Here is a 14409-nt window from a genome sequence, read left to right as displayed (position 1 = left end):
GGGCAACAATGTGGGTTAAATCATGAGAAATGATTGTCGAAATTAGTACATATTCAAGAATTTTGAAAAATTATGAAATGTGAGTTATATGATTGGTGTTTTTAATGAAAGAAACGGCCCAGTCTCAAAGTTATTATTTTAGTAAAAGTTAAGCAACATTGTCTTGGTCATTCTTAGTTAGGTGATTACTTGGGAATACACAATGCTTTATGTAGCTTACCAAAGTTAAACAACAATGAGACTGGCCATTATCAGATGGGTGACTACTTGGGAATACAAAATGCTTTATGAAGAAAACCAAAGTTAAGCAACAATGGGCTTGGTGATTATCAGATAGGTAATTACTTTGGAATACAAAATACTTTTTGTAGATAACCAAAGAAAAGCAACAATGAACTGGGTCATTATCAGATGGGTGACTAATAGGAATACATAATTCGTTTTTGTAGATAAGAAAAGTTAAGCAACAATGGGCTTGGTGATTATTAGACGGGTAACTACTTGGGATTACCAAATGCTTATTTAGATCACCAAAGTTAAGCAACAATTAGCTTGGTTATTATAGGATGGGTAACTATTTGGGAATACAAATTTCTTTATATAGTTTACCAAAGTTAAGCAACAATGAGCCTATGCATTATCAGATGAGTGGCTAATTAGGAATACATTATGATTTATGTGGATAACGAAAGTTAAACAACAATGGGCTTGGTAATTATAAGATGGGTACCTACTTGGGATTACAAAATGCTCTTATAGATCACCAAAGTTAAGCAACAATTAGCTTGGTGATTATAGGATGGGTAACTATTTGGGGATAAAAAATGCTTTATATAGATTACCAAAGTTAAGCAACATTGTCTTGGTCATTCTCAAATGAGTGACTACTTGGGAATACAAAATACTTTATGTAGATCACCAAAGTTAAGCAACAATGAACTTGGTCATTATCAGATGGGTAACTACTTGGGAATATTTCATGTATATTTTTAACAGTGTGGTGAAGGATATGAAGACAGTCCTAGAAATTGCAGAAACCGTTTTCGGGTGAACATGACTATCGATTGGTGTGTTTGTAATGTAAAAATGATGAAATGTGACTTATTTGATTAGTGTGTTTGCAATGAATATGTCAAAGTTATTATTTTAGTAAGAGGGGGACAATAATGTGGGTAAAATCATGAGAAATGATTGTCAAAATTAGTAACATATTCAAGAATTTTGAAAAATTATGAAATGTGAGTTATATGATTGGTGTGTTTTTAATGAAATAAACAGCCCAGATAAGGTCTCAAAGTTATTATTTTAGTAATAGGGGCGATAATGTGGGTTAAATCATAAAAATAGTGGTAGAAATTAGTAACATATCCAAGAATTATGCAAAATAATGAAATGTGAGTTATTTTATTAGTGAGTGTGTAATGAAATAAACAGCTCAGACAATGTATGAAAGTTTTTTATTTTAGTAAGAGCGGAGTGATAATGTGGGTTAAATCATGAAAAATGATTGTCAAAATTAGTAACGTATCCAAGAATTATAGGATTCAACGAGATAGACACAAATATATACTAGCAGAATACCCGAAGTAACCCAGGATTGAATGAGATACATGCAAATGTATGCTAGTAGAATACACGGGCGCCTGGGATTTAATGAGATAGATGCAAATATATACTAGCAGAATACCTGGCGTTGTCTGGGATTGAATGAGATTGATTGAAATATATACTAGCAGAATTCCTTGCGTTTCCCAGGATTTAAGGAGATTGATGGAGATATATACTAGCAGAATACCCGGCGTTGCCCTGGATTGAATAATGTAGGTTAGAATATATACTAGCAAAATATCCAGCATCACTTGGGATTGAATGAGATACATTGAAATATATATTAGCAGAATACCCTGCATCGCTCTGGATTGAATGAGATAGGTGGAAATATATAGAAGCAGAATACCAGGCATCACCCGAGATTTTATGAGGCAGGTTCAAATAAATACTAACAGAATACCTGGCATCGCCTGGGATTGAATAAGATAGGTAAAAATACAGAATAGACCAATACTTGGCGTCACGCGGGATTGTATAAGATGGCTGCACATATACACTAGCAGACTACCCGGCATTGCTCAAGATTGAATGAGATGGGTGAGAAAATATACTAGCAATATCGCCGGCGTCGCCCGGGATTGAAGGATATTGGTGGAAATATCTATTAGCAGAATTCCTGGCATTGCCCCATATTGAATGAGATAGGGGCAAATTTATACTAGTAGAATAATTAGCGTCACTCTGGATTAAATGAGGGTGGTAAAAGATAACAATTTTCTATCTTAAAATTACTTTATTTGTGAATCGCTTCTGGATATGGCTAAAACAGTTTACGATCTCAAAATTAGATTAATACATATATATTGTTGGTTTACTATGAAAGTTTACTAGGCCAGTTTCTATAGGGGGGGGGGTGATCTATATTTTTTAAAAATTTTTAATGTTATCATCCGAGCATGATGTGAGGGTTGGAGAGATGGGTAGAAAGAAGCATGATTATGTTAATTTTAAGTTCTCTTTTGGGGGTTGGGTTAATTTTAAGTTCTCTTTTGGAGGTTGGGTTGGAGAGAGTAATGTCCGTTTTGGGGTCAAAAAGTATGTGAAATTGTTTCATATATGTATTTAAATTACCCGTCTTAGTGTGGGCAAAATTATTTTAAATATGTGTTGTATATTCACCGTCCTTGCAAAGGTAAAATTATTTCATATACATTATTATTACATTTTCACCCCAAACAAGGCAAATTGCCACTTTGGTGTAGGGGGCTACTATCAGGGGCAACAACTACTGGGGTACTATGTAGGGATTTGGGCAGCAAGATGTCGGTTCACGTTACACTTGAACTTCTCTTCTGCACTGTTGGGGAAGCAGAGACCTGAAATGGAATTCCAAAGTCTAGCGGTTCTGGGGAAGAAACTATTAGAGTAGAAAGATCTTTTACATCTAGGGATCTCTACAGTGTGGGGGTGGGATTTAGCAGCCTGTCGGGTTTGTCGAGGGTGCTCACGTCGTGGGGGCACAAGTGCTTGCAGTTCATTCACCACTAAAATACTTGTAGAACAGACAGAGGGATGCTACATTTCGTTGATAAGACAGAGGCTGAAGCTTAGATGCCAGTTCAGGGCCTATCAGGTTTGCGACTCTCTTTTGAACCTTGTCAAGGAGCGAGAGACTAGTAGCAGATGCACCAGCCCAAATATGGCATCAATACTCCATACATGAGCGAATGGTGGCCTTATAGAGGTACAGGATACTTTCAGGTGTTAATTGTTGTCTAGCACCGTAGAGAGAGCCCACCTTTCTTGCAGCGACCCTGGCAATGCCTTCAATGTAATTGTTCCAACTCATGTTTCCTGTGAACGTTAGGCCAAGGAGTTTGAAAGATGTACTCTCAGATAAAGAGTCGTTGGCCATTACTATAGGTGGTAGAGAGGGTTTCTTGTAATTATTGAATGAAACTAGTTTAGTCTTGGCGGCATTGAACGTGACCAACCATTTTTGTTCCCATTCCACTACAGATTGGAGGTCTTCCTCTAGTGTTTCTGCCATTTCTTTAGAAATGTGTTCATTCGTCTTCCTGTCGTACCTGTTATAGAGTGTAGTGTCATCAGCATATATACTCATTTCAGAGGAAATTTTGTCGGGGAGGTCATTTATGAATATCAGGAACGATAGAGGTCCAAGGATAGACCCCTGGGGCACTCCCGCATTTTTATCATATTGTTTAGATGTACGACCGTCAAGGACAACCTGGATTTTTCTCTTATCTAAGAAGGATTTAATTATGTTAAGTATTCTACCAGTGATACCGTATGATCTAATTTTCCTGAGGAGATCCTCATGCCATACCCTGTCAAAAGCCTTAGATATATCTAGAGCTACCGCTCTGCCCTCCCCCGCTTTGTACAGTGAATGGTATATACGTTCAGAGATTACAGTTAGGATGTCTGCTGTGGAACGGACTTGTCTAAATCTATAATGGTTGTCAGTCAGAAGTTTAGCATCTGTAAGGTGATGGACTAGAGCATAGTTAATTAAGGTCTCAAATATTTTGGCAAAAAGTGGGAGGAGGCTAATAGGGCGATAATTTAATGGGTCAGTCCTTTCGCCAGAATTCTTGAATACTGGTACAACAGAAGCAGTTTTCCAACAGCCCGGAAAGCAAGCTTCATTAAGGCATTTGTTGTAGAGTTTGGAGAGAACTGGAGCTACTTCGGCTGAGCACTTTTTTAATAGCACAGCTGGGATGAGATCAGGTCCACATGCTTTTGAAGTGTTAAGGTTTTTTATGATAGCATGCACCTGAGCAGGGGTGATTTTCAGATCGTCTAGCGTGGCGTCTGTCCGCATAGGAAAGTCAGGTAGGGTGGTGGTTGGAAGGGTTCAGCGTGGAGTTTGAGGTAAACCGACTGGCAAGCATGTTAGCCTTGTCCGTTGCTGGGGAGACAACCTCGTGATTGATGGTTAGTGGGGGAATTGTTGATTGCCCATTATTTACTACACTGTTGTAGATTTTCCAGAAGTCTCGAGTTCCTCGTTTTTGTGCTTCGATGCATTATGCTGTAAATTATCTACCCTAGGTAAGATACAATTATTTCATACGTCTAATACCCGTCCTAGCTAGGTAAAATATTCTTTTTCTCGAAATAGCAAATGATACATAGACATTAAAAATTCCTCACTCCTAAGAATAACAAATATATTCAAAATCAAATTCAATTTTTTTCATTGTTTATACGGTCCCGAGCAACGCCAGGTAGCCCCGTTAGTAATATATAAAGCGAAAATCCACAGTAATTATAGCCTGAAATGTTTTTGTTTACTCCTTCCAAGTTCATTTTTCTTGTAACACAGACTTAGTAAAAAATAAAAAACGCATAAGCGTATTAAACTTGCATGATTTGTTAGATCTGATGCATTTTATTGCAGACGTTCTTGTTTTCCTCTGAAATAAATTCAGTGTTCCGTTCAGATTCTAATCACTACGGAAAATGTTTACGTCGTATAATTTCCTAATAAAATTTCTATTAACAGTCTTTTCCTGTGACAATTGCGACTCATTTCATCATTTAATCATTTAAAGTTATACATGCAATTTCCCATTACTTGCATTACAGTTATTTACATATTGTTAAATTTAAAACAATTATATCGCAGCTTTTAAACATCACATCTGGTTTTAGCATACTATATTTACCTCAATTACATTTTAAACCAAATAGAAAACATTAAAAAATAATTAGCGACAAATACAAAGCAGTCATTCTCCATTACTAATATGAACATTCTAAAATAAACATACACTTCTAAGACATAAGATCATTGCGTATTTAATTGAATACTCGGAAAGTTAAGATATCAATACAACTTCAAGTTGATAAAATAAAAATGAAAGAATCTGGAAGATAGAAGTGCTCCCGAAGAACATGAAAATTGTACGGAGTTGTCACATCAAAGAAGATTTCAAGCAAATATTTGTAATCTAATATATAAATCTCACTCTGTGTGTGTGTGTGTGTGTTTTTCAATTCGTATCTCCTCCTATACGGATGATCATTAGACCATGTGCCATAGCTCAAAAGATTGCATTTTTGCTGCAGAATTTTATTAGGAGCATTTAATTGATTAAAATAATTGCTAAGAGCTTCAAAAAGGGGCTCAAAGTTGAAAGCAATAACAGCTTGACGAGCGTAGAACAATGGCGTCATAATGTGCATGCGTTACATCGAGACATCGGTAAAAGAGAAATGTATTTATTAAGATATTTCAGATAGTTTAGTAAGCGATTGTCTCTTTAGTGCAACTGCTAATGTGACCAACTACTAGCAAAAGTGTTGCGGTTTCGATCCCCATGATTTCATTTCTTTTCTTTTTTTTTACATTCCGATATTCCTGATTTTAAAATGTTATATAAAGAACACACGATAACACTTTCATTTTAAAAAAAATACAGCGGAATGTTTTTGCTTTACGTAACGAAAATGTCATATTCAAATATATATATGATATATCGGCTTATTTGTTACATTCCAAAAATCACGTACATAAATCAAGTAATGGCATTTGTATTGGATTTACTCCTAAACTAATCATTATTAATTTTAATTATGTGTATATATTTATATATTTTTATGTATTGGAACCACTCCTAAACTAATTAACCGATCATTATGACTTTTAATTATGTGTATATGTTTATATATTTGTATGTATTGGATTCACTCCTAAACTAATTAACCGATCATTATGAATTTTAATTATGTGTATATGTTTATATATTTGTATGTATTGGATTCACTCCTAAACTAATTGACTGATCATTATGAATTTTAATTATGTGTATATAATTTATATATTATTATGTATTGGAATCGCCCTAAACTAATTACCTGATCATTATGAATTTTAATTATGTGTATATGTTTATATATTTGTATGTATTCAATTCACTCCTAAAATAATTAACCGATCATTATGAATTTTGATTACGTATATATGTTTATATATTTGTATGCATTGGATTCACTCCTAAACTAATTGACAGATCATTATGAATTTTAATTATGAGTATATGTTTATATATTTTTATGTATTGAAATCACTCCTAAACTAATTAACAGATCATTATTAATTTTTATTATGTGTATATGTTAATATATTTTATGTATTCGATTCCCTCCCAAACTAATTAACCGATCATTGTGCATTATAATTATGTATATATCTTTATATATTTCTATGGATTCACCCCTAAACTAATTAACCGGTCATTATGGATGATTAGTATGTATATGTATATATTTGTAGCTATTGGATTCACACTTATACTAATTAACTGATCATTATAGAGTAAATGTATTATATATATTTGTATAGTCATATCCAAAAATTACATACACTTTTTTTTTATCACTTTTTAATGTATTTATGTGTACAAGAAATTCTATCAAAGTAATTAGGTACTTGTGTAGTACAGTACTCATGAAAAACAAGAAAATCTTACATGTGACATACATGAAAGTTATTAAAACCGAAAATCCCGTTTAATATTCGAGTAGTATGGCTTACATATGAGAAATAAGGTGCTTCTTCACTATAGCACTCAGATAACAAAATAAACAAATTCTTACCCCTGGCCTATAGAAAATATAACACAAGAGAAAATTACATAAACGTATCGAGTTCTTTCATTTTTACATAAAAAATGGTATTGTACAATATCCTAATCGAGAAATAAGGTACTTGTAGAGTATGGTATCGATATGAAAAACAAAGAAAATCTTACTTGTAGCGTACATAAAAGTAATCCAAACCGAAAATTATATATATAATATATTCGAGGATTATGACAAGTATATAAGAAATATGGTGCTTCTTTATTATAGCATTGTATTATCAAAACAAACACTCACCTGTGACACACGGAAAAGTTTGCACAACAGAAAATTATGTAAAGCCATCGAGTAGTTCCATGTATATATTATAAATAAGGCACTTGCACATTATCCTACCCAAGAAATAAGGTACTTCTTCAGTATGGTACTAGTATCAAAAACAAATAGAATCCTACCTTTGACATAAGTCATTAAAACCGAAAATCACGTTATATAATCGAGTAGCATGAATTTTAAATGAGAAATAAGGTGCTTCTTCACTATAGCAATCGATTAAAAACCAAAGAAATTCTTACTCTAGACGCACAGTAAATTAAGCACAAAACAAAATTACTTAAAAGTATCGAGTCTTTACATTTTAATTAGAAAAAATGGCATTTCTACAGTATTGTACCCAAGAAATAAGGTACCTGTACAGTGTAGTACCCATATGAAAAACAAAGAAATTCTTATCTGTGACGTACACAAGTTATCAAAATCGAAAATCATGTAATATATTCGAGTAGTCTAACATTCATATAAAACAATCCGGTGCTTCTCCACTATAGAACTCAGATGTAAAAACAAACACACTCTTACCTGTGACATACCGAAAATTTAGCACAGCAGAAACTTATGGTAATAATTTAAAAAATGTGTTTACACTACCCGCCCTAGGTAAGGATCTTTTTTTCCACATGCATTCTGTAAATTTCCTGTCCAATGAAGGTTCAATTATTCCAGACATATGTTATGCAATACCCGTCCTATGGGAGGTAAAATATTCTTTTGCTAAAGATGGCAAATGATACATAAACATAAAAATTTCCTCTATTCTAAGAATAACAGATATGTTCAAAATTTTTCTCATTGTCTTATACGGTCCCGAGCAACGCCAGGTGGGCTTGCTAGTCAAAATAAAAAGCCAGTTGAGATAAATGTCCAATTATCATCATATACATTTTGTACAAAAAATTCGATAACAGTTTCATTTTAATATCAGTCTTTCCTAATTTCTCTTTCTTTTAAACTAGACAATGACGGAGTTCATACAATTCAAGCTATATTCTCTCTAAGTGTTCTACCGATTTGAGATTATTATGAATTATTATTCAAGAATGATTTCTCTTTATTGTATTCAATGAGAAGATTTCATTCCATGTTTACATATGGTAGTAAAAAATATTTATTTGAACATAATAATGTATTTACCTTATAGGACCTGGACCAACCACTGGATCCACTTCAACAGGAACAGCAACAATAGCATCAACACCATTGATAACCACAGGTAAAATATTGGAGAATACTCCAGAACCTTCTTTGCTTGATAAATATATATATTCTTTAACGGCATATATTGACCATTACAACAAATAAATACAGTTAGCACGGTATAAAGATTTTGAAAATCATAAGTGAAAATGGTGCTATGGATCCGAGAATACAAAAACAACAGTTGTAAGTCCATACCGGTATCAATGACAGTATAACGACTTCACAGTAAGTAGTTTGTAACTACAATATTCACTGTGGAGTATCTATTAGCTTACATGACAGATATCAATAATACAACATGCACTATAAAATACCCCATTCCTAATATCATTAATATTCACTAAACTATACACTAGTTAGCGATTATTTTTCGTTTTCTATTAATAACAAAAAGCTTTCTAAACTCATGTTCCAGGAATTATTTATTTGCTTATCTGAATTATACACTATTGGATATTTTAACACATAAAAACCTGCTAAAATCTTTAGACTGTTGAAGTTTGCACTAAATATTTCAAAAAAATTAAAAATGTAACAAAATTTGCTTTCTTTTCTTCTTTCTAACAATGACACCTACAATCACCACAACATCAGGAAGCACTTCAACAACAACAGGACCCACTTCAACAACATCAGGTGAGAAATAAACAAATTGATACTTTCACAATTTACACAATCAGACAATCGGTTTAACTGAAAAAAGATGGCCGTTACGTGAATCAAAATATTGAGAATATAACAACGAATTTGAAAATAATGATCTGAATATTCCAAATAATACAAATTATTAATTCTCATCTAAAAAAACACTAAAGAAAATATATCTTTTTTTTCTTGCTTCTTTAATATTTTGATAACATTGGAAAAAAAATATAACTGTAGGTTTGCAACATATGTCCATAAATTTATTGAGTAATGTATATTTTCAGATATAATTGTTAAATTAAAAATTATAATGTTTTGTTGTTGTTCCAGTTCGATGTGAGTCTACTAAAGGTATGGATGAGAAAAGCCTCATCCCTGATGAATACATTACTGGAACACCAGACACACTAAACTCTCCTGTAAGTGATGTCAGACCTGAAGGTCCTGGATGGATTGTACCAGCACCAACTGAATCCACTGACCCGAAACCCAGCATCACAGTAAAACTGACCGATGACCCTGAAGGAGTAGAGCTGATCAAAGTTGATGTGAGCGGTAATGCAAAGAAAATCACAATCCTTGTACAACGTCCAGGATCTGAAAATTTCGAACCACTTCCTGGTGCCAGTAAAATTACTGGACCATTCATCTCAACCACATTTGACAAAGTGACAGCAATCAAGGTTATTTTGGAAGAAAAAGAAGATGATCAGAATCCAAACTACAAAGTAAACTTGGATGTTGAAGCATGTTTCCATTTGCCAAGTAAGAATATTTCATTATCTTTTGACCGAGTGTCTATTTATAGTTTACTAATTCTATGTATGAATATTATCTTTAACTTGGATAAACCTGTTTAAGACAACTAGGGATCTCTTGATATCTCACCATTTGGCATAAAATAAACGTAGGAATTATATGAAAAGATAGCTATAGTTATTATATTAAATGCTAATCTTTATAGTTAGGATATTAGATTCTAACTTTATAAAGAATTAAATTTCTTGCGAGATATATACATATAACACCATCGCACACAGTCTAAGCTTTTATGGTTGATGCAACTTTAATTATAATTCTTTGTGTATAAATCATCAAATTTTAACTTTATTATATTTCAATCTCATAAACAGACAGTAAAAAAGAAATTCCTTGTATTTTGCTTAGAATGACTTACTTATGAATCATAAAAATTCTAAATATTTCTCACATACTGTTGCTATTGTCATGTCTTTATTTACAGCATCTCAAACAACAAAGACGACAACTACAACAACTAAAACGACTACTACCACACCGAGTAAGTGGCTTTATATTTTGAAACATTGTATAAATTATTTTATCAAATGCGTATTTCATGGTTTATTAATTAATTTTTGTACGATTACAAATCAAATACCTCGACATGAATCTTTTATTTAGATGAAATGGAATTTGTAAATCACACTCCAAAATTATATAGAATTGATTTAATTTATTGCAGTTCGATGCGAGTCTTCCAAGGGTATGAATGATAAAAGCCTCATCCCTGATGAGTACATTACTGGAACACCAGACACACCAAACTCTCCTGTAAGTGAAATCAGACCTGAAGGTCCTGGATGGATTGTACCAGCACCAACTGAATCCACTGACCCGGAACCAAGCATCACAGTAAAACTGACCGATGACCCTGAAGGAGTAGAGCTGATAAAGGTTGATGTGAGCGGAAATGCAAAGAAAATCACAATCCTTGTACAACGTCCAGGATCTGAAAATTTCGAACCACTTCCTGGTGCCAATAAAATCACTGGGCCATTCATCTCAACCACATTTGACAAAGTGACTGCAATCAAGGTGATTTTGGAAGAAAAAGAAGATGATCAGAATCCAAACTACAAAGTAAACTTGGATGTTGAAGCATGTTTCCATTTGCCAAGTAAGGACATTTCATATTCCTCAAACCTAGTGTTTTATTCTATTTTAGCAGTTCCTTTTATTAGCCGAATTATTGTAATAAAAATAAGGTTATTAATTTTATTAATTTTATTTTTATTTCGGACTATCACTCTTATCTTTATTAGTTGTTGTTTTCATCTTTATTGATTGTTGTTTTTCACGACGTTCGACCAACTTTTCGTCTGGCCTTCGTCAGGTGGTAACCTCGACAGATAGGAACTTTGAATCTCTTAACTGCATTCTCAGCAATCACTGCCATCCGTAGTTGTTGTCGTTTCACCAGGTGTTTGGCCAAGTAAACCTCTGGCACGCTTTGGGTAGGATTGAAACCGCTTTCTTCAGTCAATTTTCATCTAGAACCGTGGAGATTCAACATCTCTATCAACTGCGCCACGGGCCCCGAAGGGCGATCAAGGTTGGATTCTTTGATCTTATAAATCCATTTTATTTATTATCTGATCTTCCATAGTCGGGTTTGTACCGATTGGTATATATACTATTCCTTAAATGGAATTCATTTTTGAGATGAGCATTATATATATTAATTTTATTTTTATTTCGGACTATTATTCTCATCTTTATTAGTTGTTGTTTTCATCTTTATTGGTTGTTGTTTTTCACAACCAGGGTTACTTTTCATTTACCAATAACTTTTTCCATTATTGTAATATGACTAAGATGAGAAAATAGCTATGATTGTAGCTTATAGTTGTACTACTTATTCCAACTTGCTCTGCAGAATGTTAATCAGTAGAAAATAGTTTCTAAAAATATTACGATGATTAAAGTTGAATGCATATATTGTGAGTTGTTTGTCGATGATATGCCTTAAATAATCGTTTCATGCATAGATAGTGTTACATGCAATTTTTTTTACCTTTATTTCAGAGGGAGATACTTAATGTGTCTGGAAATGTTCTTAAAAAGTTATAACTTTTGTATCGGAATACATCTGATAAATATCGAAAATTGATAATCGAAAAAACGATTACAGAATAACGTCCGATATTGAGTAAAGTTTATACTTTGAAATGACGTTAAATCATAAATGCATTTGAGAAGTTTTATTACCGGTCAAGCAGAAAAGGTTCAGCTTCTAAAATTAACTGTAAATCTTTTATATTACAGAAGACATTCAAAATGAATGTTTCTTTTTCAGAGCAGATTTTAAGCATGATATTGATTTTTGCATTTTAAACTTTAAGAGAAGCCATTACTTACAGATAATTGTATAAAATCAACAGATAATCTACAGTGCAATGTAGACAAAAATGTATTGTAGACTATGTCGCTGAAGCGGAGGTATGTGAAGCTCCCATGTTGTACACTGCCTGGGTGGGGGGAGGGGCTTCAGTCCTTTACTAGAGCAGTCAATCAATTGATTTGATTGAAAATCGGTGAATACACTGATTTGATAACAATAGTAGTATGAGAAGGTAAAACATTTGTTTATCCTCATTTAATCCCGGACAGCTCCGAGTTTACCTACTTGTTACAAATTATAAAGTTTAAGCAATTTCTCCAATAATGTGGCTCATGTAATTATATATTTATTTTCAGCATCTCCAATAACAACATCTACAAAGAAAACAACTACAGCAGGTAAATATATTTGTGGACAGTTGAAAAAAGTGCCAACAAACTCCCTACCATGATCTATTCATATTCTTTGCACAATTTCTAAACCAATGCATTCAATCAAATTTTTATTCATTTTTAAATAATTATTTTGATAAAAAGTGTGTGTTAAATTTTCTGCAGTAGAAAATCAGTTCATACACAAAATAGTTTTAAAAAATAATTTTTTTTAACATTTTAAAAAGGGTTGCAATCCGTTGATGTTTAAATAGTCGTTGACATTTTGTTCATTTCATGTCATTCATTTTCTTTTAAATTATGAATATAAGTTCGGTATATATTGATTACTTTAATAGTATTTTTTAATACTGAACTCAAATTCAAGGAAGAAAATGTAATATCAACTGAATATCTGTTTATAATTTGTGATAGAATCTCAAATTTATTTTCTTACATTAAATCTAATTAAAAAGCCAGTTGAGATAAATGTCCAATTATCATCATATACATTTTGTACAAAAAATTTGATAACAGTTTCATTTTAATATCAGTCTTTCCTAATTTCTCTTTCTTTTAAACTAGACAATGACATAGTTATATTGATAAACATTCAAGCTATATTCTCTCTAAGTGTTCTACCGATCTCTGATTATTATGAATTATTATTCAAGAATGATTTCTCTTTATTGTATTCAATGAGAAGATTTCATTTCATGTTTACATATGGTAGTAAAAAATATTTATTTGAACATAATAATGTATTTACCTGATAGGACCTGGACCAACCACTGGATCCACTTCAACAGGAACACCAAAAATAACATCAACACCATTGATTACCACAGGTAAAATATTGGAGAATACTCCAGAACCTTCTTTGCTTGATAAATATATATATTCTTTAACGGCATATCGTTGACCATTACAAGAACTAAACAGACCTAGCACGGTATAAACAAGTGAAAATGGTGCTATCGATCCGAGAATACAAAAACGACAGTTGTAAGTCCATAACGGTATCAATGACAGTATAAAGACTTCACAGTAAGTAGTTTGTAACTACAATATTCAAGGTGGAGTATCTATTAGCTTACATGACTGATATCAATAATACCACATGCACAAGGAAAACCCAATTTCTGATATCAGTAATATTCACTAAACTATACAGTATTTAGCGATTACTTTTCGCTTTCTATTAATAACAAAAAATTTTCTAAACTCATATTACCGGAATTATTCATTTGCTTATCTGTATTATACACTATTGGATATTTTAACACATTAAAATCTGCAGAAAATCTTTAGACTGTTGAAGTTTGCACTAAATCTTTACAAAAAAATTAAATATGTAACAAAATTTGCTTTCGTTTCTTCTTTCTAATAATGACACCTACAATCACCACAACATCAGGAAGCACTTCAACAACAACAGGACCCACTTCAACAACATCAGGTAAGAAATAAAATAATTGATAATTTCTGAATTTACACAATCAGACAATTGGTTCAACTGACAAAGGACGGCCGTTACGTGAAGCCAAA

General features: G+C 32.7%; 1 protein-coding gene across 1 annotated transcript in view; it reads left to right on the top strand.

Moving 5' to 3' along the window:
- LOC145247313 (uncharacterized) overlaps positions 1 to 14409 on the top strand; it is a 558870-nt gene that overhangs the window by 165742 nt on the left and 378719 nt on the right. The window contains exons 78-85 of the mRNA XM_080108949.1: positions 8645 to 8716; positions 9298 to 9339; positions 9679 to 10113; positions 10592 to 10648; positions 10832 to 11266; positions 12847 to 12888; positions 13638 to 13709; positions 14279 to 14320. Of these exons, the coding sequence (XP_079965075.1) occupies positions 8645 to 8716; positions 9298 to 9339; positions 9679 to 10113; positions 10592 to 10648; positions 10832 to 11266; positions 12847 to 12888; positions 13638 to 13709; positions 14279 to 14320 (1197 nt within the window). The remainder of the gene's footprint in view (positions 1 to 8644; positions 8717 to 9297; positions 9340 to 9678; positions 10114 to 10591; positions 10649 to 10831; positions 11267 to 12846; positions 12889 to 13637; positions 13710 to 14278; positions 14321 to 14409) is intronic.

This window comes from Euprymna scolopes, chromosome 25 (assembly GCF_053919585.1).
Source record: "Euprymna scolopes isolate OS-2025 chromosome 25, ASM5391958v1, whole genome shotgun sequence".
NCBI lineage: Eukaryota > Metazoa > Mollusca > Cephalopoda > Sepiida > Sepiolidae > Euprymna > Euprymna scolopes.
The sequence above is the reverse complement of the archived record's forward strand: the minus strand, read 5'-3'. Positions and strand labels throughout refer to the sequence as shown.